This window comes from Gymnogyps californianus, chromosome 7, assembly GCF_018139145.2.
Source record: "Gymnogyps californianus isolate 813 chromosome 7, ASM1813914v2, whole genome shotgun sequence".
In the NCBI taxonomy this organism is placed as follows: domain Eukaryota; kingdom Metazoa; phylum Chordata; class Aves; order Accipitriformes; family Cathartidae; genus Gymnogyps; species Gymnogyps californianus.
Genome location: NC_059477.1, coordinates 41,562,470 through 41,590,375, shown reverse-complemented (window position 1 = coordinate 41,590,375; position 27,906 = coordinate 41,562,470). Strand labels below are relative to the sequence as shown.

Here is a 27,906-nt window from a genome sequence, read left to right as displayed (position 1 = left end):
TAGCAACAACTAAAACATCAGAGTGTTATCAACATCATTCTCACACTCAATCCAAAACACAGCACTGTACCAGCTACTAAGAAGAGAGTTAACTCTATCTATCCCAGCCGAAACCGGGACAATGCAATAAAATCATTTTCCATTCTCAACTGCCCTGCAAATATAGCTTATGTGACCGAGATCAGAATGTATTGATTACCAGAAAGTATCAATTATCATTTTTCTGAACAAATACTATTTGAAAAGGGATGTGCAACTATGCTGTTAACTGGTAACAACAGAATCAAATCTTTACATCATTTTAACTTAAAATACCATTTTTCAAGTACCGTAACGTTATGACAACTCAAAAAGGTACAAAATTAACACAGTACCTGAGACACTGCATTGAATTCATGAGAAGAAAGATCACGCCCTCTCTCCCAGGTACCATTATCACATTTCAGTACAGAAATTAAATAATAAATTAACAAAAGATAAAGTAAGAACAAACTGTAATCATAAAGCAGAGGATATCCTATTCTGCTGTGATGAGAAATATGTTAACAAAGCAATAAAAGCAGTTTCATGACAAGTACATTTCTCTAGGCAGCAGTTTGGAACAAAAAAACAGATATGCACTTCAGGAACAAAAACCCAACCATGCACTGAAAATACATGTCCCGTTGGATTTCCACTTACAGTTTTGTGTTTAACCTTTCAGATTAGGCAGGAATAGCAAATGCTCTCTATCTTGACACCCCCAGGCCTGGCAAAGGCCTCATATACACTGAGAAACTGGCACCCATGCCCTCCCCGGCTTTCTAGCTCAGAAATATAGACTTCCAAATTATAGACGCCTTCCCAATAAAAGTCAATGAAAAGCTGCTAATGAGACAAGTTGCTCAGAAATTATTCAAAACTGAGATGAAGACAGCAACGGCAAACCTATTGGTGCAGATGAATGAAAACCACAGCTATGGCAAGTGAGGTCGTTTGCTGCCAACTCTTCTGTCCTACTACTGGTCACCTAATTCTGGAGACAAGAAGCCTCTGGCAATGTCTCCCCAAAACGGAACACAACAGAAAAAAGAAAGATTCTCCCGAGCACGTGTTTACACATCAAGGTGTACGCGACCTACTGAGACGACACATTAGAAAGATTTTTTTCATGTGTGTGCACTTTCGAGTATTTTGCTATTTTTGTAAATAAGCCAATAGTAAAACATAGTTCATACAAATGAGCGGCATAACATAAAATTAAATTCAACATGTATGTTTACTATTTATCACACAACTGTAAACTCTGGCTACTCGAATTCAATCACACAAATCCCAGAGAACCTAAACTAAAATATAACTGCACATCTTCGTTTTTTTTCACTAATCTCTGAAATATTTTACATGGCATTTTTAGAAAAGTAATAGAAAAGTCTTTACAATCTTTGTGGCTAAAAGCAAATTCTTTTTGTTTCACCGGAGAAAAGAAAACACATCTACTTATAATACTTTCAAACTCTCATGCCAGGCTTGTAACGGATCAGTACGTTACAGAGCCCACAGCGATACGCATTATTAACTATCAGGTACCTGTTTGCTCACAGAAAAGGAAATTTTCAAATTGTTTTGTTTTGTTTAAATCAGTATCCAGAACTGACACTTCAAGGACTTAAATATTAGGAAAAGTCCCAAAGACCAAACTACAGATTTAAGAAATTCCATTACAAAGTCATTCCTATATGGTTTTAACAGAAGAATCAGCTGTACCACCCAAATGGATGCCTACCATACTTAAAAATACATAGGGCCTCTTAAATAACGTTGGTTGAAAAATTGCTCACTGAACCAAAACTGTCACTGCACTTTGAGACACGCTTAACGTGAGTCTCTCTAGTTGTAATCTAGTTTAAGATGGCCAGGCAATACCCGAACATCTTCAGATGGCTATTCCTCCCACTTGTAAATGACCTTCCACATAAAATCTTACTGTCATGTCGATAAAAACAGGCTACCATCAGCTTAGCCTGACCTGCAGGAATAGTCTGATATACTGGACTTTCTAAGGCATGAGTTCGTTTCAGGCAGTATTTTTTTGGGAACTCTTTACTCCCGCAATAGTGGAAAGACAGATATACAAGCTTTTTCCTCGGTAGCTAAGAAAGGCTTCCTTTGCTAGTAGAAATTGTATTCAATATGTTAAGCAGCACATGGATAGATTTTTAATTCAGACATGAGGAAACTCTTCTATATATAGAGCTCTCATGAATATAAAACCTAATTTCGGTATTTTCAAGTGGACCTAATCTCTGTTTCTAATTTATTTATGATCCTATTTTCCATTCCGCTCAGGTAAATGACCACATCGAAGAGTATTTGGTGTGAAGCAAATCTCAAACTTGTAAAATTGTTGCTAGGTTTTTGTCAAACACTGCTCTGTTTTCTAACCCCTGTCAAACACCTCTTCTGGAGATCTAACCTGAGAGGTCTAGAGTGCATTCAACACTTGCCCTTTCTCCAGATTAATTAGGCAATTAATTAATTGCTACTGGCGGAAAAAAAAAATCTTGATGGATTCTGAGTAGGAGGAAGAAAATGTGTCCTTATTTCAATCCAGACTTGAGAAGTTTGGGAGTTGAAGAGGCGATGAGCAGCCAGACTTCAGCAGGAAAAGAAAACACAGGCAAATATCCCCCCCAGCTTCTGTTAAACCTGCCTCACAGAAAGACACAGTAGGAATTGGTGTAGAAAAGTCCTGAAATGGGTAGTAGCTAATACAATATTTACAACTGCATTCTGGGACAAATCTATCTCCAGCAACAGACTGAATTGCCTGAATATGATTTCTGGATCTCTTCCAAAATACCATCTCCAACAAGTCAATATTCCAGATGAAGAAATGCATGCGCACCCATTTTCATTAAAATATAGCGCTGCTAGACATCTTTTGAATGTTTGGCCCCAATCCAAAAGACAAAATCTGAATTTTTTTTTCCCCCTTTATAAAACATGTATAATTTCCTTAATTGTGATTGATAGCGCTGCATCAACAAGGTGCAGACAGCCATCTTCCTCTGGGAGGACCATGAGAGCCCTCAGAGAGCCCTCCGAACTGTCCTTCCCCAGTTTCAAACTGAAATCTCCAAGATCCAGGACGAAGGTGAGCAGTCCTGTCTTTTTGACTCACGAGGAGAGGAGGTGCAATGAGAAGAAAGTGATGTCCGGCGTCGGCAGCGTGAAGATGTGAAGAGTTGCATGGAAAAACGTAACATGCCTCACCAAAGCAACGGTATAAGCTACAATGCGAGTACAAGAGAAGAAAAGTCCTATTAAGGGCCTGTCCTTTCGAATCAGGCAGTAGCACCAAAGCACAGCAGCGGCGATCTAGAACTGGCTCTGGATGTCCTTTGAGGTCTGTCTTTTATTCAAAGTGATATCTAGACCCATACCTTGTATTTACTAGAATTTTCAAAGAGGGCAGGATGACAGTGGAAACCAGATGGTGGATGTCAGCTGAAAAAGGATCCCTACGCAAACAAGCTGTCTTGGCCAGCAGTGCTGTGAGGAAAACAGGACTGCAATTCTGGCCGCTTGCATTTCGTTCAGGCCTGGAGAAGGATGACAGCCAGAAGAAAAGAAGATGCACCGCAGCACCAAAGAGTTTCGACAGTGCGTTAGTGTCCTGGCTTTTGACGAGAAACGCAAATGGGGGTTGAAAGCTAAAAGGAAATCACAAGTTGGATTCCAAGTTTCATAAAAACATGGTATTTTGAACCCTGGAAACCCAAGGCATCATACGTGTTAGCTCAGTAAACAACAGTCCTTAATAATCAAAAGCTCTTAAGAGTAAAAGTAGAATGAAAAAAAGATAAAGGAGTTAGACTAAAAGCCATAAAAGCCTAAGACAAATGCTGGCTTTCAGCTCCTGCAGACAGAGACGTCTGCCAAAAGATCTTTTGCCAGTTGTTGAGAAAAAGGAACTGTCTTTGTAATGCAGTGAGAAGAAGAAATACCCAGAATGCTGAAGAAGTAGATCTATTGTTCTCTTAGAGGGTCAAATAAATATTTTGAGAGTAAATAAATGGAAATTGAATAGGATATATATTTTTAAAATTATTACTTTGTGGGCTATAGTATTTTATTTATGAGCATTTTTATTTTGTTTTCTTTTCAAAGCAGGTTTATTTTCCTGTGTGGATTTTATCTGTGTTCCTTTTTTTAAAGTATTGCTGGACAGGTATTCTTAAACAGATGCAATAAAATAATGGGTATTATGAAATCAGTTTGTGCTCGAGAAGATTCACTCTCCCTGCTCACTTAAAGAAATTACAGTGGACAACATTTATCATTAATATCTCAGCATTGTCCTACAATGAAAAGACAGGAACACATAGGTACACATATGCTATTGGGATGGTAGGATATAGTCAGAGGTCTATCTTGTTTTGAGTCCCAGTTTTAAAACAATATTAAGATTTGAACAATATGAAGACTTGTACAGCAAGCTTCAATGGCTATCCTCAGAAAGAGAAGTTATGAGCTATTGAATTCAAACTAAACAAAAGAAAAGAGTCAAAAGCCATATATCATTTCTGCAGCGGAAGAAGAATTGTGTCTGCATAAAAATATGTAGGAACAGTAATGACTTCACATACTGTGAATAATGCTCAGCTTCCTTATAAACCAGACAATTCAAACCAAAAGCAAACTATTGTAGTCTTCAGAGATGCTAAAAGCGTTTCTACCAAAGAAAGGAACATTAACTATATATGTATTTTCCTAAAAAATTGCAGTTACAGTATACCAATTAGAAAATGATAATGCAAATAGTATTTTACAACACATTTCTCTGTAAGAAACTATCCATTATGTATTCTTTCAATAGTCTCAACAGTACGTTGCTGGAATTTGTAGACTAAAAATAACCGATAAAACAGGTGTACTAAGTACTCAGGAAACTAAAAGTGCAGAACTTGCTCATTAGCCATTAACACCTAAAACATTTTAAGAGTTGAGAACAAATAAATGTTATAGAAACCACTTTCTCAAGTCTTACTTTTCTGCATATTCAATAAATATGCAGCTAGCTTTACTTTATATTTGATATTTTCTTTATTGCTTTGTTAATGTAGAACATTTCAAGTTTTTGAAACCCTTGTCAGAAACTCACATTTAACTCCTTGGTCACGTAATGAGCTTCTTGCTAAACCCTCCACCACTTCCATCCTCTCCTAGGGTAAAACTCAGTAGTTCTTGCAGAAGAAATCTGCACGATCCTTTCAAAAAGATCCAGCGAGAGTGGAGAGAGGAAAGTTCCACTGCATGCCTTACCCTGAGGTTATGAAGGTGTGAAAGTAAAAGAGATCGCTTAGGCATTGTAATTACTACTGTATCTCAACTGGTTTGTGCAACTTCTACCGCATAGGGTCCCCAATCCATGCTCGAGGCCTCCAGAAGCTACTGCAACACTAATATGAAATAAGAATTAATATCAACTTTGAGACAGGAACACATAGTTTGCATCAGTGGCAATATTGTTAAATTAGCGATTTTAAGAGGCTTAACTTTCACGGAAGTATAATCGCTGATGGAAATGATACGACCTCGTATTACTTAAAAATTTGAGACAACATGTTCTTGCTTTAACTACATACTCCATCACTTACCTGTAAACTTAGAACCAAGGGCTATACATTCTTATAATTATAGTCTCCGTTTTCTTTTTGGAATGGAAAACATTTAAGATATTTATCTGGTATCACATTTATTATAATGTTTTCAATTCCGAACAAACCATAATTCAGCAGTTAACCGCAAACTACTGTCAGTTGTTCTCCTTATCGAGATCGCGCACTCCCTTGAGACAACAGAGAAATCATGAACAGCGGACCAATAAATAAAACATCCTTCTCAGCCCAGCAGAACCAGTTAAAACCGTGAGCTCCCCTCATATACAATACTTTGCCCGCACAGAATGTGCTCTTCTGTGAAACAGGTTTAACTGCCTATCCATAATATCACGCTTATCACCGTAGCAGCTGAGCATATTACTATGACTACCGATGGCATAACGCTGCATGATCATGTTTTTTTTTTACTTACAACAAAACAGCTGTAATGTTGGCCCCATTCTTAATAGTGTTTTTCAAACTCCTGCTTTAACAGATTATTTTAAGGATGAAAATCACTGAGGACTACAGCATGCAGTCTCTGCATCTTCTGAAAAGTGACTTAGCCAAGAATGAGTCTGTCAAAATTTTGGGGGAAGGGCAAAAAACCCAAAGCAGTTTCTAGGACAACAGAAATGCTTAAAATTAGGCTTTTTTTTTTTTAAATACCTGACTGAATTTTGGTCTTGGCTCTTCTCCTTGCCCCTTTCTCTTCCGACTTCTGCATTTTACCATCACTGCTGTTTTTAAAATGACTTTGGGAAAACTATTCTTATGTGCTTAGCTGTTAACAGAAAGCAGAAGCAGTCTTCTAGTAAAAAACTGTCAAGACAACAGCATACAAATCAAGGAATAGTCTTTCTGTATTTTCTCAGCCTTGGCACTTAGTCTGATCTCGTCCTGTATCATTCCCCCATTCACAGTTGTGGGACATGCATTGCAGATGAGGTAAAAGATTTTATTGCAAATTTGGGAAACTAAAAATTTAATAAAAAGCATTATTTCTTTCAATAGTCCCCACTCCACCCTCTAGCAAGTTTTGGAGTTGCCCGCTGGTTCTGCTTACGAATATTTTCAGAAGATGGCGAGAGCTAAATATGTATGGGAAATCTCATGTAATTAATTCAGTTTTTCTTCACAATTTTATCTTTAATAAAATAAGACTCACCTTTCTGCATTATTTTATTATTATTTTTTACAAATCCTCTAACTTTTATTAATATAAATTCCTAGAAAAATGCATGGCAGTTAAAACACTAACCAGATAAGAGTCTGGTTAACTAAAAGGCTGTGAGTTACCAGCAAATTCGAATTACAAGAAACAAAACAACACAAGAAAAACCCAAGCTGTGTGTCTAAGCAAGCGACGTGCTCGGTAAGCGGAGCTCAGCAGAGCTGAACTTTTAATCTTGGTATTTATCTCAGAGGTAACGCCACTGTGATTCACAAACTGGGTACGGCAGTGCCTGAAGGGCACCCAAACAGCAGGTGAGGTTGGAGTACAGCTAAAATACATTGACGGTATCAAGTTCAAAGACAAGGATGAAGGATGTAGTAGGAATGTTGAGGTCTACGTAACTGCACGCCTTTCGCGAAAGAGCCTCGCACGTGGAGCACGTGCCCCAGGACGCGGGAGAAGCGGTACGTGATCCCGTCATAACCCTCGACAAGCCAGCGCTCAGTTAATATTACCATTTCTGATCTTCACTCACCAAACCTCAACCAGCATAACATGTCTGATACAGCTATAAATAAATTATTCCTACATTTCCTTTCTCCACTTCTACTAAAATTAGAAGCTTACTCATTCCAGCTCCCTGTACTAAAGAACCGAGTTAATTAACTAGAGATTGAGCTGATTCCTAAGTTTTTCCAATTTGCTAGCACTTGCTAACAATAAACATTCGTAAATAGAGGTAATTTGAAAAGAAAAATCTATTCCACTTCCAAATTTTTCCTCTATTGTAAACCTCATGGTAGCAAGTATGTTTACACTGACTGTATAAAAGTCTATCATGTTAACAATTAAGTTTTACCTAATACGATTGCTGATGCCTACTAAGTCAGTAATTCCTTTATGTTCAGAGAATGAGAATGGTTTTGTGCGTAAATCTTCTATCAAGAGTTAAAAAGAGCAAATAAATGAGAATATTCATTTCAGTTGCAGGGTAGGGAGCAGACCTGACCTACCATACACGTCTCATACCTGGAAACCTTATTCTTCATGGAGAACATCTTCCCCATTCTTTACAGTTCTCATTTGAACAGAAAAATAATCACTTTTTTCTCCCCAAAATAATAACAAGGGAAAGTAGGGTAGAACGTTGAAAAGTAGTTCCAGATTTAAATAACAGTGACTCCTTATCATCACACCCCAACCCCCCACCAGAGAAAAGTCTCTCTGTACATTTATATAAACGCCGAAACCCAAAATCAATAGAACACTTCAACTGGCTTTATAATTAGAAGAGTAGCTGGTTGGCATCCTGTCTAGGGATTATTTCAGTTTAATAAGAAACTTTTCGCAGACATAACAAGCCCCATAAAGGATGCCAGCCAGATATTCTTCTGAATTTAAAGTCAAAAAGTTCTACTGATTTTGTAATTCGATGATATATAAAAGTAATTTTGGGGAGCAAATCCAGAGACTCACATACTAGAATATGCCACTTTGTACATATTTAATGTGATATATTCTAAAATACTCCATCTTCTTTGATGCACAGGAAAGACCATTTTCAGAGAAGCAAGGGCCTACATTATGTTGGTAACTACCACTACATCCAACAGTACATTTAACCTTTTATTCATGTAACCCTTTATGCTTTAGGTTCCTCACATCATCAAAATACGGACGTGACTGCAGCATCATTTCTTCCCATCTAAAGCATTTACATTCACAGCTCTCCCAGAAGGTAAGGGAGAATACTTACCCCAAACTACAAAGAAAAAAAGGTTCACAAATTAAAATCTGAAGCAATACTTTTCATCAGTATTTTTCACCTAGAATAAGGACAAATCCTTTAGTTACACTAAAGCAATTCACTCCTCAGGAGACACAGCTTTGTGCTAGAGGCAAAAAGCAAGAGGAAACAAAACATTACAAATGGCAGAGAACTGGGACCTGTCCCCTCCCATGCCACTGAAGAAGAAAAAAACCAAAGGCTGGTCTGATTTGAAAATAATTTTTCTCTGAGCTGTAATCTGATTCTCAACAAGATATTTGATCTGCAAGAAGACAATCCCTGATCGCTCCACTTTGACTAGCTCTAGCCAACTGTCAGTTTGGCAGGAAAAAGTCTTTCCCGAGTCCTTTAGGTTACATGGGGATGAAATTCTGATAATGAGGTTACATTATAATGTTTAAGACAGATGTATAAGTATTCTAAGCCGTGAGTGTGAAAGCAGCGCAGTTCTCCATCCCACCCAAAGGTCAGTACGGGAGGGCAGCAAGAGGGGAACTGAGCTGAGCAGATGCTAAGGTCAGAAGCAACCACCACCATCATTCAGAACGATTGAGTTGTGAAATTTCTTTAAGACTCTTTCTGTTCATATACTCAACATGTCCTCTGCTAGAGTATTTCAACATTTAGTATTCTCACAAAAAAGAAACCACTCGTTTCTTTGATGCTGAATGTACCAGCTTTCAGCCACGGAAGTTGTCAGCGAATGTCTGCCAACAAGGTAAAAATAATTCAGCCCTCCACCTTTTCAGATAGTGCCCAAGAATAAACACTTGTAGGAAGAGATACTATTCCTTGGCTACTTCTTTGAAAGAGCAGATTCCAGGGAATTCCCAAGTGCTGGAATACCTCGCATCCAGCTCGACTCCCTGGCATCTGGTCTGCTGACAAGCTCACAGTGTGGGAGGTGAGCCTGACTTCAGGATCTGCTGTAAAAGAGGGTACAGACATTGCCTCCAGGGCTTACATCCCGAGCTCTGATCGACGACCACCCACATCAATTTTGGTGCCCTCCTTGAAATTTCTGGTATTTCTGTACCTTTCATGAGGAGCGACCGCTAGCCAGAACGCCACATCCTAACTCTGGTTTTCTCAACTATACACAGAGCCAGGAGCATCCCTAGTTCCACTGCATACTCCTATTTTTATGCTTCCAAGGATCCACCCAGCTTCTCTTTCTATGTTTTTGTTGTTGTTGGGTTTTTTGGGGTTTTTTTTTTGCAACATCACTGATCTGACAGTTTGCATTAAGTCTATTAAATCAAAGTCTCCTAAAACCCTTCGAGTCACTGTTTTCCAAGGCAATGTTCCATTCCCAATTATATTACATTGTACTTGGCTGTATCAAAATAAATTCTGTTTGAGTGGGATAGAAGCTCCTCACTGATTGGTATTGGTCCTGTGTGCTCGTCCCTATTTAATTATATTTTACTATTTTCTATTCTGTAAATTTCACCAGTAAAAATTACTGTTCTGAGCCTACGGAAGGGATATAGCCTTTGTTTGCCAAATCTGCCCTTTATTTATCACTACTAAACTTCTAGACCTAGAGTTTCTCACATTTCTGATGTTCTGATATTTGAGACAACTTATCATCTTTATTTCTATTTGTTACAGTTATTATATTAGTTCCCTTGATTTCCCTTACCAGCTGTATATAGCTTTTATTCCCAAATATTTTTCACTTGTTTTCATCTCTCTCATAATTTATGCATGTTGCATTCTTAGCAGGATTTGCATGTTGAATGTTCAACACTCACACGCAGATTTTCTACACTGTGAACTTCTGGACTAATGGCACATGCTAGCAGCAAGAAAAAAAAAAATGAACCAGACTCTACAATAAAATATATCACACAGTGACGCAGTCCCATTTTACAAAAAGAACAGAGAAATCCAAAGAGAGGCGAAGTGGCTTAATGAATAAATCTTAAAGCTGCCAAACTGGATTCTACCTTCAGCTTGTATCAGGGCTTGATTAATGAGGAATACAGCGTCAAAGGTTAACAGAAATATTAACACCACTCATTAGAAAAAATGAGTCTAGAACCCAGTAACCTGGCAGAAAATGGACTCTTTTCAAAGGAATAGCCCTAAATAATCTATACAAACCCGCTGCTAGCTCTTCCTGTAAGACAGATGTTATTAAACAGCGTTTGTAACCCAAATACTATATAACTGAGAGACTGAAATTGTTAATAAAAATTAATTGAGCATAACTTGTTTTCAAGGGCTCAAACTTGGAAAACTGCAAAAGCTTTCTACTGCATAAATAGAATTTTTTAGTTTTGCATTTATTAATTTTTAATTCCGTCACACTCATACTGAAAATTACCTGGAAACTAAAGATATTATCTGCAGAAGAAGAAAACAAAAGCTAGAATAATAAAACTTGGTCCATGTGGTTAAAATATAATTAAAAGCTTAGGCAATAACCAGCTATCTAATTGTGGTGATTCTCAGTATTTTTTCTCTCAGGAACTATTTTCTGATTAGTTGCTATTCTGAATGCTGGCACAGAAACAGAAAACAGATTTAGCAATTAAAATCCTTAAAAACAAAGCAAAAAAAAAAAAAAAAAAGCAAGCCACAAACTCAAATATGAACACAAGAGTTTCCTGAAGACATCTTACTCAGCTAAACTGCTCTCAAAAGCACGGTTCACACGGCATGTTTGACACTGCTCAGCTCCGTCCACCAAAACTAACAACTCTCTGTGCCTCTGTACAGAATAATTCACAATATACCTCTTATCAGTTTTGCCTACATAACTGAATGCAGACCGCTGTTATTTTTAAAGGTTATTATTAATGCAAAATACTCAACATTTCACACTTGTTTCACGGAAAGAACGCTTCCATGCTCCTGCAAATACAACAAAACGCCGCTGTCTGGATTTTCACAGGCTATGGATTAGATATAAATCTTACGCCTGAGCCCCATGCTGCTGTGATGACTCAGGCAGGAGGCTGGATGAAGGTTTATGCACAGTTTTAGGGCCTTGCCCCTGGGAAAAACACAAAGATAACAGAATCTGAAATTTCATCTTAAAGAAGAAAACAGGTCTCTAGGCTTCTAGCCATCACGGATATTAATAAATTAATTAAACGCAGGTTGTGTGTATTTGCAAGCATCAAAATGAAAGAAACAAATCCCTTCAGTAGTGAGGAACAGAACATACTCAAATCTTTCTAGTCTTTGCCTACACAGAACTACCATTTATCATCTAGATAACAAAAAAAGTGTTAGTTTAAGGCCCTACAATTATATTGCTGTAATTCTATCAGCTATCTCCAGGGTATTAGAAATACCATTCTGTAGAAATACCACAGCAGAACAGAAGTTCCCAGGTGGGATTATATACATATTACTATTCCTATATTGATGAGAACTGAATTGGCCGTTTATGTTGAAACCTTTCTTCATGGGGCTCTGACACATGCACAGATTTGTTCTGTTGCATTCGTCTTCTGAGGAAGAAATTCAGCTTGCCTGAAGACAAGGACTAGCACTACAAGCAAAGGCTCTGATTAACTACCACAGGAACGCCGACAAGCCGTCCCATCAAGCCGAAGGCAGCCTTCACGAGTGGTCCCAGCTGCCACCACAGCAAAGCAGGGCACGGCTATAGCATAAGGCTGGGTCAAAGTGATGGAGCAGGAACAAGATGATCCTGCGTGGGGATGACCTTGGATTCTCGTTCTTAGAAGCCCACTTTAATACTCCTTAAGCAACACGTTATTGATAACAGAATTTTTACATTACATAAAAGTTAATCTTGAACCTTTTCAATCCTTATCCCACACGGGGTGAGCTACTACTGCTCAGCTTCTTGATGGTAACCGTTGGCACACAGGCTCTTATCTCACATAACATTCAGTCTCTTCTGTTCTCTGGAGGGCAAGTTAACGTAGTGCAATGCTGCAATAACTTCACAGCTTTCTTCAGCTGTGTGGACAGTGACAATTCAAAAACCAAAGACCAGTGGTCCCCATTGAATTCAACAGAGGTGGAAACCCAAAGAGTTCCTGCTAAAGGGATTTTGTAGTACGCTTAGTGGAACAGGGAAGCAAGCTCCTAAGGCAAAACCAGACCTTTGTGCTGTTCAGAAGAGAGTACAAAGTCTCAGAAGAGACAGACTATATCAGGAAATGCTCCTCTTTGTCAGCATGACAAGGCAAAACAGCCATGCAAGGATTAATAGCTGCTTGCCTGCGACACAAACCACCAATATAGCTAAGGAAAAAAAATGCCTTCTTTCCCCAGGAATGGAGAGAAACCCTTAAAAGTCATCAGAAACTGTGACCAGCATAATATTAGAAAATTATTTTCATATAATTCAGTTTTTATATAATTCCATTCTGTATTTTAAAGAATAAACTGCTCTCTTGGAGGAAGCTCAGGAATACATATCAGGTTCTTTCTCGGGTTAATGAGAGAGACTGTTTGCACGCTTACACTCACTTTCGTTTGACCTGACGTAGTTTAGCTATGATTGTAGCAAACACACGCTTTGAAAGTTAACCAAGCTGAAAGACCGAAATATCAAATGGAAGGTTTTCTTTCTGCTTAAGAAATTGACACAGTACCACCTTTCAAAACTGCATACTTTGTTCAACCAGCAGTAGTTAAATGAAATATACATTTTTGAGCTGTCTGCCTTTTATCTTTAAACAGCACGGAGATAGTAACAGCAGCATACCTGTTTCCTCTCCAAGTCTTCACTGATGAATAAACCAGGAAATCTCTCTGCACTCTTCCAACTGAATATACAGTTTATTGAACCATTAATTACCAGCTTAGTAAAATTATCATGATAAAGGCAAACACAAACTCGGCATTCCCCCGCACTGTCCCTGGAAAGGGTTATTTTGTACTTTTGTACTCCTAGTATCTGCTCCAATCTCTGATAACACCAACTCTTTAACGCAAGCAGTAAAGAACACGTGTATAGCCTGGACATACACTGCCAGGTTAGCCATAGCATTCTAGGGTTGAAGTAGCAGGGCATGCTGCAAAAAAAACCCAATTTATTTGGGCAAGCGACAAAAGCTGAGGTCTGGGTATGTACAAAAGTGCATGGATTTTATTTACGCAGAGTGTGTGGAAGTTAATAGAAGCAAGAGTTGTCACAGGAAGGAGGCCAGGATGATTTTGTTCAGAAAAAGGGAGATATATTTTAGTCTACCACTGTTTTTTCTTATTCATTTTATTTTTGAGTATCTGGATATCAGCATGAAATAGGCAGACTTTTCATATTGGGAAACTCAAGTTTAAAAAGTAGATACGTAAAAGGAACCCGTTTAAAAATAGTCATCATATATTTCCAAGCAGTCAAACATAGGGGTATCCTTTTAGAAGGAAACGTACCTGCTTCAGGACTTGTTTGATTACAGCTGCTAACAATGCTGTTTGGTATCACTGGCGTGGAGGATGCCTGGATTCTCGACTGAGGTGGGTTCGGATGTAATGAATTTCCTAAAGCCATTCCTGACTGACTGAGCATCCCACAGTTCCCGCTAGCCTGCATCTGATTTATTAAACCTGCAAGATGGTTGGTTGTGCCCGGGCTAGTACCGTGGACAAAGTTAGTGTTTGTGTTCTGGCAGTGCACACCCTCCCCTCGCAAGGGTAAACTCTGTGCCAGCGAGTTCTGGAGACTGCCAGAGTTCATACTGGTGTCTGCAAAATGCATCTGGTTACCAGAGCAAGGTAAAGCAGTATTTGAGCTCCCACAACTGGTGGTACTATTGCTGCTCATGTGAGAGCTTTGACAACTCATGGACTGAAGTAGCTGGGACATAGAACTGATGGGAAAGGAGCTTTGACTTTGCTTTCTTATCAAATCAGATCCAGCTTTGGAAACTCCAGAACTGTCCAACTGAGACTGTCTCAGCAAACTCAACACCGTGGTGGTCGGCTGCTTTCTTTTTCTCAGAGGATCTTTTTGCTGAGACATCAATTTATCTCTCAGTGCTGCTCGGCCACTTTGCCCTTCAGTCGTTGGTAGAAGCACATTGGCAGCAGGAGGGAACATGGTATTTAAAGTGCTATGTCCTTCGTTGTTGCCACCGCTGGCAACAGGTCCAGAATTGCTACTGCTGTTATTGTTGTTACCAGCAAGTTTATTTTGATTTGCTAGCTGTGCTTTGGCTGCTGCTGAGAGTAAACTACTTGCTGGAAAAGAGGCAGCATTGTGCTGGTTCAAGATCTGATTTAAAGGCATTCCCAGCAAACCAGGCTGACTCTTCAAGGAACCACTTCCAGCCGATGCAGTAGAAAAAACTGCATTGTTTGGAGGATTTAATACATTACTCATTCCAGCAATTAATGGGTTAGGGATGTCCTTGTATTGATTAAGTCCATCATGCTTGGTGGAAGGGCTAGATGGCATAGATGGTCTCGGTGACCCTATTGTTGACCTTGGGGACCTGGGAGGAACTTTAATACCACTACAGGATGACTGTGGTCCTACTGGAGGCAGCAGGAAATTTCCATGATCTGATGACGTGGAAGAAGAACGTGATCTTTGGGGAGAAGCCTCGATCCTTCCAATCCCGGATCCCATCATATGAACTGGGGATGTCACTGGCGAAGGAGAGAGGGAAGTTGAAGCAGAATGCTGAACTCTTTGAACATGACTTCCATGGTTCATGTGACCAGGTTTTACAGTTGGCAAAGGAAGATTACTTGGCAAAGGGACGACAGCAGGAGGCATGCTTACATTCATCACGGGTACCTGAGAGTGGACATTTGAATGGAAAGTAGTTGGGTTAATGATAACAGGATTCTGATTCACTGGTTTGCTAGGAATAGGGTCAAGTATGCCAAGTGGATCCTTTTCTGATGTTAATGGCTTTTTCTGAAGAGCACAAGAAGGCGGTGGAGGAGGTGGGGGTGGACCTTGGGGCGGTTTATGGTGAAACATTGCTCGTGGTATTTCCATACCAGTTGAAAAATTACACATGGGTTTTTTCATTACTGGGCTTTTTGTGGTCAAGGTTGGGGAAAGAGGTATATTAGTCCTTCCAGCCATTGCACAGGATGACTGTATGGGAGAACCATGTAGCATTACTGATGGTGGAGATAGAGGTGTCCTGTTCATGTGAATAGGACTGGAGTTGGGTGCTCCATGAAAACTGGGATTGTTCCTTGTGAAAACATCAGGGCTTCCAAGTGGGTCAGTCCTAGGAGAGATTGAGCCATCTCCATATATCTGTGATCCTGATGAAGCTGGACTGGGCATCCCACCATGACTGCCACGATACGGAGACTTCTGTCCAAGTTCATTACTACCCAATCTCTGCCTAGGATAGACAGAATGAAGTTCTTGTTGCTGGCTTCCAGCCATTTCTTGCACGTAAAGCCTACCCATGGCATTAGATGCCCCTATCATCAACTTGAAAGGAGTCTTACATTCTGGCATCACAGAATTTGTGATTCCTTCATGTGATTTATTCCTCATTGATCTTGGAGTTGCTGCTCGAGTAGGAACTACTGGAGTTGCACCTGATATTAAAAACACAACAGTTACTGTTTTGAAATCCGATACACACATTTCAGTGCAAAACTACTGTGTGTGAAAATATTCATAAAAGCTATAAAGCCTTTTGGCTAAACTTTTGCCTCAACAGGCATAATACCTAAATCACCAAGTAGTTGCTGGAATGGTGCGTGCTACCCTACTACATAGTGCAGTTGTATAGACCTTAACTCCATATCCCGTATAAAGACTGCATAAATATGGACAATGTTAAATCTTTTTCCTTCCCTTTTGTCTTTTCTTTCTAACCATCATCTCCAGTATCCTACTCCTGAATCTCCAGCATCACCACTTTGGCTACCACTAGAAGAGCTGGCAGGAGGAGCAGGCTATCACTGTCGCAGGGAAAAGGAGCCTCTGGCACCATCTATTGAGTACAGGAGGAACAAACCCAACACGGGTTTAGGCTAAATTTCTCCGCGCCCTACAGAGAAAAGGGTCCTTCCCCAAATGGTGTCCCTGATGAGGATGAATGGGGAGCTGTGCCATACGACTTTGGCTCAGATTTCTATTCAGCCAAGCACTTAATTGCAGAGACCAAAAAGACCACGGCTGTGCAAGGCAGGATGCAGCTTCTCCGGCCACTCCACATCACTCGCTGGCACCAAGGGCACTGAGTTCCAGTCCTCTGAGTTAATCTGTTCCTGGGAACTGCTTTGCTAAAAAGGTGAGGACATACGTTATATCATGTCCTGTGTTACTTTACCGAATTAAGGCTTTTGCTGCAACAAGCTTTGCTTGTGGTGAAGATGCTAAATTTAAGAAGGGGCTCTACCTTCTATGTTTGTTTTCAGGATAAAGGCCTTGGGGATATTTGTATATGCAGACATGTGAACCCCTCTACAATGGAAAAATTCCCTGTAAATCCCAGTTTTGAGACTAGACCTTCCTGCAAGCGCAAGACCCCTTCCCTTTTCTGTCCCCTAATATCAGTTTTATTTAAAAAGATTTTTTTTTTTTCCCATGTTTTACTTTAAGAATACCACCACAAGCAGCTCCAAGTCTGGCAGACTTTCTGCCAGTTCTGCTGCTCTGGGAATTTGTAATTCAGCTTGGTGTGCTTGGCATGCAGCCTCTAAATATGCAAACTTAAACTTGAATAATGAGCTAAAGATTTCATGTTCCAATGCATTCAGAGGTGCCTTTAAATTCCTGTATTCGCAAGAGCCCAATCCCTTCTTTCCTTCAGCCTGGCCATAGGAGACAGATGGCACTAACAATGCTGCCTTCATCCTATTTGCTCAACCAGCTACATCATGACAGAAACAAACATATTACCTTTCCCAAAATACAACCAAAGTCTCATTTAGGGGACAAATCTCAAGACTGAACTGCAAAACGAAATATGTACAAGAACCCTCACCTTGAATGCTGGACCTAAGCAAATGGTCAAATGTAAGTGTGCATAAATGAAAAGACATGTTGTTTACAAAGGCAATTTATTGGGAAATTTTCTTCTTTGCTTAGCGCACAAAATTCTGATCAACAGAGAAGGTAAGACCACATAAATGTGACTTGTGTCTTTAATATTTAGCTGGTTTTACCGCCTTCATTTTGCTAATTTTTTGAAAACAAAAATGTAATTTAAGTACTACTACTAATAAAAAAAAACTAACAAGGAAAATGCATAGTAATTCGGGAAATTGCACTGTTCAGTTTAAAAACATAAATTACATTGCAAAAAATCAATTTAAACAAAGCTTTAAAATCATAAATAGCAATTTGAAAATGCAAGAGCACATCAATACTATGAACAGCACTGGTGTTTTAGCACTGCCTGCCTATCTGAAATTTATTATTTATTTTTATATCCTTAAAATTTTCCAGTTTGAAGTCAGGCTGCAGAGCGCTTAGCGACTACCCAGCTATTATTACAGCAATATAGGGGTGCAAAAGATCTCTCAGATTATCAAGGGCCATTTCCCAGAAGTTGCACGCATCACAGTATATAACCATAAACTTACGGAGCTCTCTCTTAAAAGTAACTTCACTCCTTTGTCCTAACCATTTGGATTTGTAAGACTACTTCAGAACCTTTTCTTGTAATCCTTAGAAAGTACCTGATTTTCAGTTGAAGTTTCTATGCAACTCTGGTTTTGTAGCTGTTTCTTTCAGTGCTAACTTTGTCCTTCAGCTTAAGTAGCTTTATTTTCTGGTGCTGATTCTCCTGATGCCTTTATTGACGGCAATCGTATCTCCTTTCAACCACCATCTTGCCAGCTTGAACAAGCTAAACACTTTTAGATGACTTTCATAAAACAGGTTTTGCAGTTCACTAAGAGAAGATCCTCTGCTCTATTTCAGCTTGAGTGCCGCTAGCGAGAACAGGGGCGCAGGAAGGCAGTAAGCATACAACGCATTGGTACTTCTCTCTCTTAGAGTCACATTGATCTGCACCATACTGCCATCTGGTACGGCTCACAGGCCTCTTTGATCAGCTACTATATCTAGGTCTTCCTTCTCAATAATTTACAGCTAATAGCTTTTTTCACTAGTCCCCAGGTGAATAACCTTACAATTAACAGGATTTGTTGCTATACCTTTTCCTTCACTCCAGGTCTCAATGATCTCCCAGTTTTTCAACCTGTTTTGATCTTCTCTTGTTTTGATAATACCTGTCAACTTCATCCATCAACAAATTACCTCATTTTTTGTTGATATGGAGAATTAAAATGCTAATCCAGGTTGGTCCCCAAAAATAATCCGTGAGAAATTACAGTGGAGATCTTCTCTTGCTGTATATTCTGCCTTGCAATACAATTTCCCATTTAGCCAAGTCCTTAGCCACATTCTAATCCCTTTATAATCACTTTATTCTGCTTCTCTAATTTCCCATGTGACAGAATATCAGACATATTACTACAGTTCCAAAAGATGAGAGCTAATGTATTTTCTTTGTCTAGAACAATCTGATATCTTTTCCAAGAAAATCATGCTCTTAGTCTGGGATGACCTGCTTTTTAGACTCATTTTCTATCTACCTACATCTCTCTAATTACTACCTCCGTTTTTTCCTTGAATCTGTTTACTATTGCACTCATAGATACATTAGACTTTTGGGGGTGTTTTTGCATAGTAATTATATATATTTAAAATTAGGTAATTAAATGATTCTGCATGATTTTACTCACTTGTTCCACCACCAGGACTAGTTAGAACTAGTGAAGGATGTGGTGCTTCCATGCTTTTATGAAGTGTAGCCACAGCAATAATTTTCCTTTTATGTATGCATAGTTTGGTGACATCTTCGTCCGCTTTAACATCTTCAGCAGTTCTCTGCTTCACAGCAGCTCCAGGATCAAAATTAAAGACCTGAGAGTAAAAATTCCAACGTTTAAAATAATGATTATAGGCAGTAAACTCACCAAATACACCTAAACCAGAAATTTTACATAGAATTGAATTTGCCTCTGTTCCTTAGAGCTATCTGACAGCTCCTACATTGCCCAAGAGATACCTTTACAGTACGTTTCATAATTATAAATAAAAAGTGAATACATTTATAATAAGTAAACAGAGTCATGGAAGTTGTCATCTAGCAAGAGAACTTTAATGCTCCTCAGTATAAAGCGTATGGAGAAAAAAAGGAGAAAGGACCCTGTGTGTTTGAGACTGCCCTGCGATTAAGAAGAAAAGGTTACAATTTGTGTACAGATGATAAAATTGTGAAGCTGATACTGAAGCTAACACGTAAGTCAGTGCTCCGCTCAGATCCTCACGTGTTAACATGACGCTGCCGATGGTAGGTTTCCAGTTTAATAGGAAAATGTTCGAACACCATAAAAACCGAGTCAGATCTTTTCCATGAGGGGAGAAGGCAGAGGAGAGATTAATTTTGTATTTTATGGTAAATCTTCGGGTGTATACCACTTATCTCACTTTATATATATGATCTGAACAGAGATTAAGTCATGGCATAGCACATCAGCTGACATAGTTAGCTCATAAGGATTATAGCACAGAGATCCAAAATGATGCTTTTCTTTACCTTGGGAAGAACAAGAGGACATTCTAGGCCACACTTGCATGTTCCATCAGTCAGCAAGTAAGTCTTCACCTGCTCCAAGCAGGATAATAAAGACCCACTGGGACTGTAAAGGAACAGAAACGATGAATGCAAGCTATTTGATAGGTCATGACTTCTATCTACCATTCTAACAGCTCACAGAGAGAGTGTTTAAAATAACACAGCTAAGATTTTGTATTTTGTTTCATAGTACTTCCTGCTTTTAGTCAAGAACTGCGATGATACTTCTCAAAAACAGCCCCCCCCAAACATTTTAAAGGAAGATTTCACTACAGAAAAACAAACACAGCAAGTGCAGAGAAGAGAAAGTAACTGAGATTATTGATATTTACTATTCACATTACAGTCCTGCTTGAAAGCCTTAACAACACTAAGATTATTTTTCTCCCTCCTCTCTCCTCTAAAGTGTAACACACAGGCAGAGTGCAGTCCCCACGGACCTCCTCCCCCTCCACCACATCACTGCAGTTCCATGCAGGCATGACAGTCATCTGTACTTTTTTAGGACTGGGACCTAATTTAAAAAGAAAAAAACACAAAAGTGTGTTTCAAGAAGTACGAGAAATTCCATACAGAAAAGGGGGCACAGTAACAAAGCTGCTGCGGCTGGGTCTCCTGGTTGCATAAACAGTTTTGTTTCATTCAGCTAAAATTTCGACCCTCTCGCTGAAAGTGAGAAATATTACACCAAGAAGCCAATCCAGTGAGTTTCTGATAAACTGCACTCGGGTTTCTCTAACTCCCACCAGAAAATCATTATCTCCATATCCAAAAATAGGACATTGGAAATTCTGTTACTGCAAAATCACTAATTCATAAGATAAAAACGGTTCTCATGTCACAAGCCTCTAACTTCCAGATTGCTCTTTATTACTTAGCCATCTAAACTGTTTATCAGGGAAAGAATACAATAATTTATGAGGACTGGCTAAAACACTGGTTCTTAATGGCAGCTGTAAATAGCCCTTATTTTAACAAAAACAACTTAAGTGGAATAGTTTGGATCATGAAAACAGCCAAGAGTCAAAATTCCAAACCATGACAAACTTTTGTACTTAAAACCCAATGTATAAACACCTAATTCTGCACAAGAACTAAGTCACATATAAAGCAACATCTGCAAGTGACATTTAAAGTTATGCTGACAGTTTAAATAAGTAATTTATTTTTCAGACTTGCCCTGAAATAATTATTTTAGAGAGAACTGTCCAGGTTGAATATGTGTAACAGTGACAGTTCTGAGGGTAAGCAAGATGAAAGAGCAATCTAAAAATAATGGTATGGGTATGAAGTGATAGGTAGGTCAGAAAGCCAAACCTTCTCTGTCTTAAATTGAAATACTTGGGGAGCAGGCGGAAATTACTCTTTTTATTTATTTATTTATTTAAATTTCAGCTATAGACTGGTTAAACCATGATGCTACCCTTACCACATTTTAACTCAGTGAGTATCACTTGTTTTCTACTTTGGCTCTGCATCTCCAGCGCTGGCCGATAGCTTTGGACTTTCCCAACCTGTCCTGACTACGCACACAGGAGCGACTGCTCACCCCAGGTGAGGTCCATACTTGAAGACACTTCCCATGGGAGAAACTCAGGTTGGCATTTGCTCTACACTATCCCATCTACACGCAAAATCTCTACGGACACTTTCTGTGACGCTTAAAAAGCTTGCGTTAAATGGCATCCCTGGGAAGATGCTCTGGAGTCAGGATGCCATTTTATTTGCATTGGTAAAAAAGGCCTACTGAGCAGCAAGAGTAAAGCTATACCATCAGAGTTCATTTTTTTTTCCTATTTCTAGAATAAAACCATTTTAAATAACCTTCCTTGGCATGCAGTTTGTCTGGGAAATCTGGGCACACATATCCAGTTCAGGCAGAAGGAGATACTGGAGCCTGGAAACAACAGACCTATAAGGCACATACGTACTGCACCCGCAATCAGTGGGTGTAGAGGAAGGTCTGGATACTCACGCTTACCAGGAGTGCACAGATCAGTCCACTGAATCTGTGGCATGTGGGATTCAGCATCCGCACTGCACAAATATGCTTGGTTATTTGTCCACAAGAAACAACAAAATTTTAAAAAGGCCCAATTTTTCTGTTTCTGCCTTGTTCCTGGGCAGACCTATGTAATTGCTAAGTATCTTTTGTGTGCACAGATTTCCTCACACTTCTGTACTGCAAAGGATAATCCACAGCTTCCTTTGTAAGCAACTACCAGGTTGTTTTCAGCACTGAGGTCATCCAGAAGTTTTAGGCCTCCCAAAGAAACAAGAAAGGGCAAATTATAAAATATATTAGGATCTGTTACTGACAGCTGTGAAATCTGTTCCTGTTATTAAAGAGCTTTTCTCAGTTTATTCCACTGATGACTATTCACGAACAGTAAGCTGAAGAAGAGATTTAGGTCCTACTTTAAGGCAGCAGCACTGTTTTACTAAGAAAAGCACTGAGACTCAACTCAGTGCTTTTACCAGGTAACAAAAACTAGTTAATAATGGATTTAATCCAAAGCAACTGTTGACAGTTGATAGAAAAGCGTGCATGCTTTATAAGGAAGCACAAATAGAATGAGTCCTTATTCAGCTGGGATCATCTACTCTAGTTAAATCATGTCAGATCTTAATGTATACACTAATTTTCCCTTGGATAGCTTTTGAGTCAATATTGTTTGACCTTTACATTCTCTCAATAAATGCTGGGCATATTTTCAGGGTGGTTGTTCCTTCAGAAGGGCAGTGCAGCGCTAGAGCAGGTTACCCAGAGAGGTTGTGGAAACTCAGTCCTGGCAGATGCAGCTGGAGAAACCAAGGGCTGACCTGACCGAGCGCTGCGGACACTCCACGTCAAGCAGGAGGTTGGATTATTTGACTTCCAACCTTTCCAACCAACATGTCCTACTCTGTGCCCTTCACCAAATAAGAATGTAAGAGCTGTGGACCATACCAAGCGCCTTCCCTTAATCGGAACAGCTTACTGAAGGCAACCAGAAAATTAACCGTTGGATTAAAGGAAAAAAAATATACATGGGCAAAACTTGGGAAGAGGGCAGAAATAATACAAGCTTCAACTAGAATAAAGACAGTGTTTTGCATAAGGCAATTCAGAACAGAAATATTAAGAAAGTCCCCCTGAACAAAGAGAACATATATAAAAAGGAGATAGAAAAGCAAACAACTGTCAGAATTATACCAACATTTACTAGTTTATAAACATGTAAGACACATGCTTGAAGAAGCAGCACAAGCTTCGTGGCCTCCTTCTTACAGCTGTAGAAAATGAAGTTCAAAAGCAGATCGGATCATCAGGTATATAAAAATACCAAAGCATTATATGTCCTGATGCCTGGATATAGAGATGATAGGAAAAAAACCAAACCCAACCCACAACTTTTTCTTTCTCATTGATTTTTAACTAAGGCAGAGGCCCAGTAAATTATAGCTGTAATGAAAATACAAGGGGAAGGCGATTTATCTTTGACATGCGTATCACTGACAGGGATTTTGTTTGATTCTGCTAATTGAGAATATAAACAAGAAATCCTGGAATACATTTGATCTTTTATGGTAGTTTAGTGTAAAACTGGAGTATGCTTTGAGTCATTAAAGAATTTTGTATTGGTAATACATAAAATGTTGTGAAGAAGTGGTTATTTTAATCCCATAATAGTGGAATAAGATTAAGCAAATAACAGACTGATAATCATTTAGACTTCTGTGATGTAAACCTGATGTACCCATATTTTGTTAAAGCTAACTTTGATCTTTTTTCCAATAACATTTAATTTATAGTCTGTCTGAACACATTCATTTAACAGTCATTTCAATGCGTTTCTTTGTGACTGTTCCAGGGTGAAGCAAAAAAATCCAATAAGCTAACAAAATAAACAAATAAAATACCTAAAACTTCGGATTATAGGCTTGTGTCCCTGTTTTTTCTACCTGAGAAATGTGGGGAATCCATAGAAGTAAATCTTGCTGGAGAACATCAGTGATACTGAACACAGAACCTCCACAGGGCATATAAAACCTGATGTTTTCTGCAGCTACTAAGTAGTTGCACCACTTAAATTTCCTTTCAAAAGAGAGTAAGTACAACACAACAGTATAATGGAGACCTGGAACATAAACCCAGAAAAGACTTAGGGAAGAAGAGCTACAGAATGTCAGGATAAAGTTGCATGGCATCGCATGAACTGAGCTGAAGGCTTGTTGCTGACAGAAGAAGAAAGTCCCACTCTACCTTACCTGCCATGAACTGTTTGCATGCCTGATCACTGCTTTGAATTCGACCAGCAAAGGCTCTTATAAAAAGCCCACGCCGGTGCAAGGAGAAGGCAATGCCTATGCATCGGGGAGTAGGCAAAAGACAGTAGAGATTTCTCATCATCTCAGATGTGGCATATAACTAAACCTCTCGTTAGTTTCATTGTAAAAGGTTTGAATAATAAAGATATTAAGTAAGGTTAAATCTGCTACTGCTCAGCTTTAAAATCCATACGACAATAATAAGTAATAAAGAACTATTCATGCCTAAAGCAAAATGTATAGTAAGGATTATCAAATATTCAAGACTAAGCAATATTAGATTTGAGAGTACGTTAAGGGCATGCAAATGGCACAACTGACATAAGTGGACTCCACTAGTATCAGCAGAAAAAATGATCTCATACTTCCAAAAGAACAAGCTCTTGAAGTTTTTGAGTACAAAAGATCAGCTGAGGCACTAATTTACCACACGTTCTGGCAAAACTACAAGGAAAACAAAACCAGTAACCACCTCAGATAACCTTACCTGATATAGAGCACTCCACTTTGGTCCACCCGTCGCTGCCAACCAACGGGAACTTGCACTGCTGGTGGCCCTCCATCCGTGTCCCCTCCGTCACACTCCTTTCCACCATTCATTTTTCTGTTTCTGTTTATGAGTCTTCAAAGATATCAACAGTAAGATGATATCCTTTTACTACATGTCATCATGGCCTCCCAAAGAAGGCCATTCAGTACACCTTTCCCCAAATTGTACAAAGTGCATTGGGAGGCTCCAGCTCAGTTTGAAACCAAGTCCTTAAAAGTGGCCATTTTTGTTAACGAGTCAGTTTCCCATTATAATCCACATTAAATATGCAATGTTTAACTCCTTATATATTCATAAGGATGAACTATATAGATAAAAATTAGTGCTTCCAACTTGGGAAAATCATAATTCACCAATCCTTTGTTACCTGTCAGAAAGGAGAATGGGGAAAAGGAGAATTTCTAGTTCAACAGCATGGCTCCAAGCTTGATGACTGTCTAAGATAACTTGTATTTTGTGAAAGCTCGTCTCATTTTTATAAATATGAGTCAGATCTAATACCTCCAGGTATTATACCCTTTATATGCCACATTCTTTTTGTTTTCTTTTTATCTTCCGTTCATTATCCAAGTTGTCTTCTTGAGTTTCTTTCATGACTCCCTGGCTCCAATGAAACAGCCTGAAAAATACAGATATAGAAAACACATGAGCCATTTTCTGAAGTCTTTCAGCCCAGTTCAGTAACTCGTGAAGATGTATACAGCTGCATCCATTTAAAGAGCTTAGAATCAAAATTTTAAATGTCAGTGGAACCATCAAAATAAGGCTTAGGGTAAATATAATCCTGCTAGCATATTCTATTTATATGTGGATGCAACGGAGCTACATCTTAAAAGCTACGAGAGTGCAACTGTTATTAAATAGTTAATGTACAGTTTGAGTGAATTAAGGGATGTATCTTTTAACTGAATAGTTTCACATATGCTTCTGTTCAGAATTATCAACAGATGACTAGCTCAATTAATGCCCTTTAAAAACTGTTTATAAAACTGAATGAATTTAATGTCAAGGAAGCTGTTTCTAGGGTTGATAATATCCATAAAAATGGAAAAACCCTGCATTTAGACTAAATTAAAATAATCACCTTACAAAAAAATTATATAACAAAAAGGGAAAAGCCAGCATCAATGCACTGATCTCAGAATACCTATGAAACAATCTCAATATCATAAGTCATAATTCCCCCCATATGATTATACTGTACGAGCAAATCTTCATGAAAGAACTTCAGAACGACGTGAACTGTGTTATTCCCCCAAAACAGTTTTTCAAGTTGACCAGGTGAGACTTAACTCTTGAGATCGGACGTTTTATTATAATGAGACAAACATGGAATACGCAATTCAAATAGTAAATAAGTCAGAAAAAACAACAATCCTAGAACTCAAATGCAAGACGGCATTGATGACTATTGTGGTAACAATGCTAACAGGTTTTTATCTGGAATTGCATGTCAATTCTGCCTTATTCCTAATACTAATGTTATGCCAACATTTGAAAACTTAGTCAATGTTACTATAGACCTGACTGATTTTAGTAAGAAAAGGTTTTTTGAGATAGAAATGGAACATAAAGACTTAGGAACACACTACATCTATATTTAACAGTAACAACAGCTCCTTCCTTCAAGACCACTAAAGGAAGACTACAGAGGCATAAATACAGTCCTCGAAAATATTCCCTTAAGTACACTTATGCAGTACATTCTCTGCAGATGTGCTACTTATAAACGTGAAGTTCAAAATGCTACATAAAGAAAAAAAATAGCTATGGTATTTACAAGAAGGATGTTGACTAGAAAGGAGCCGGCTGGACATATCTCCTTGACTAAGGTGCTAAAATCTAAAGAATAGAGTGCTATTTTCAGAATAAAGAGTGCGATTTTCTGCAGGACGAAGCCTTCTAGAATAGCCTGGCACTGTTGTGCAGGGATCTGTTTCAGCTTTCCTATACTCTGGAGCACTCCAATAGGATGTAATCCTTGGCTGGCCAAAACTGGGGAAGGGATGGGGAGACTATGATGAGATCTTGCTGACTGACAGTGGAGAGGTGACCAAGTACCAGCTAGTGAAGGTTAGAGTGAATGTCACAGGGAACACCTTGCCATCTCTCATATGAAAACAATCTATCCTTTAATCTCTAAATCTCGTACATAGAAATAGGATTTGGAGAGCACCTGGCAACAGTTCAGGACTCTCTCAGGTTTTCAGTTTAGAAGTTTTGGTGTTTGATTGGTTTTATCCTGATTAAGAAGGGAGCAGATGTTGTTTCATCAAAACCAAGGCAGAATTTACCTCCAAGTTGCAGCATTATTGCCTAATGCTGCATTGGTATTTTTATTACAGGTCCCACGTAAGGCTAAAATAGGTAAATAATTCCCCTATTATTGTTAATGAGAATTAACTTTCTGTAATAGAGTAAAATCAGAAAATACATATTTAAAATACTGGAACCACATAGTGCAGAGAAGGTTGCTCATCTTGTAGCCCAGTCCTGCTGTGGCTCATGTTGCTATTCAGGGCAATCGCACTGGATCCATTACGAGAAAATAATAGCCATCAATTTCTTTTTTGCACAAGCAGCAAGAGACACTTCAAAGTAACCTTATATTTCTACTGGTTCTGCAATGGTCTGCCTCAGCTAACATCCCATTCCATCACCACCGTAATACTTATCATCATCTAATCAGATAAACCATTTTTCTGTACTGCACATAGCTTGAAATAGTACTAAAAGAGGCAAAAGAATTCACTTAACTGCTTTGTCTGTGAAAAATATTTCAATATTTTTACTCACTACAGTGAATTGGAATAAAATGGCTGCTTCAAACATATACCTTCAGTCAAAGTTTATTGTTTGTATGACTT

The 27,906-nt window shown here is 38.8% G+C and overlaps 1 protein-coding gene across 2 annotated transcripts in view; it reads right to left on the bottom strand.

Moving 5' to 3' along the window:
* Positions 1-27,906, bottom strand: part of MBD5 (methyl-CpG binding domain protein 5) — a 147,141-nt gene that overhangs the window by 22,689 nt on the left and 96,546 nt on the right. Inside the window, exons 6-10 of one of the 2 annotated variants that reach the window (XM_050899575.1) lie at positions 25,541-25,658; positions 24,977-25,111; positions 20,140-20,242; positions 19,283-19,463; positions 13,979-16,117 (exon numbers count right to left, since the gene is read on the bottom strand). In XM_050899575.1, the coding sequence (XP_050755532.1) occupies positions 13,979-16,117; positions 19,283-19,463; positions 20,140-20,242; positions 24,977-25,089 (2,536 nt within the window). In that variant the 5' untranslated portion in view covers positions 25,090-25,111; positions 25,541-25,658. Of the gene's footprint in view, positions 1-13,978; positions 16,118-19,282; positions 19,464-20,139; positions 20,243-24,976; positions 25,194-25,540; positions 25,659-27,906 lie in introns of those variants that run through there. The other variant, XM_050899577.1, reaches the window with a different exon arrangement.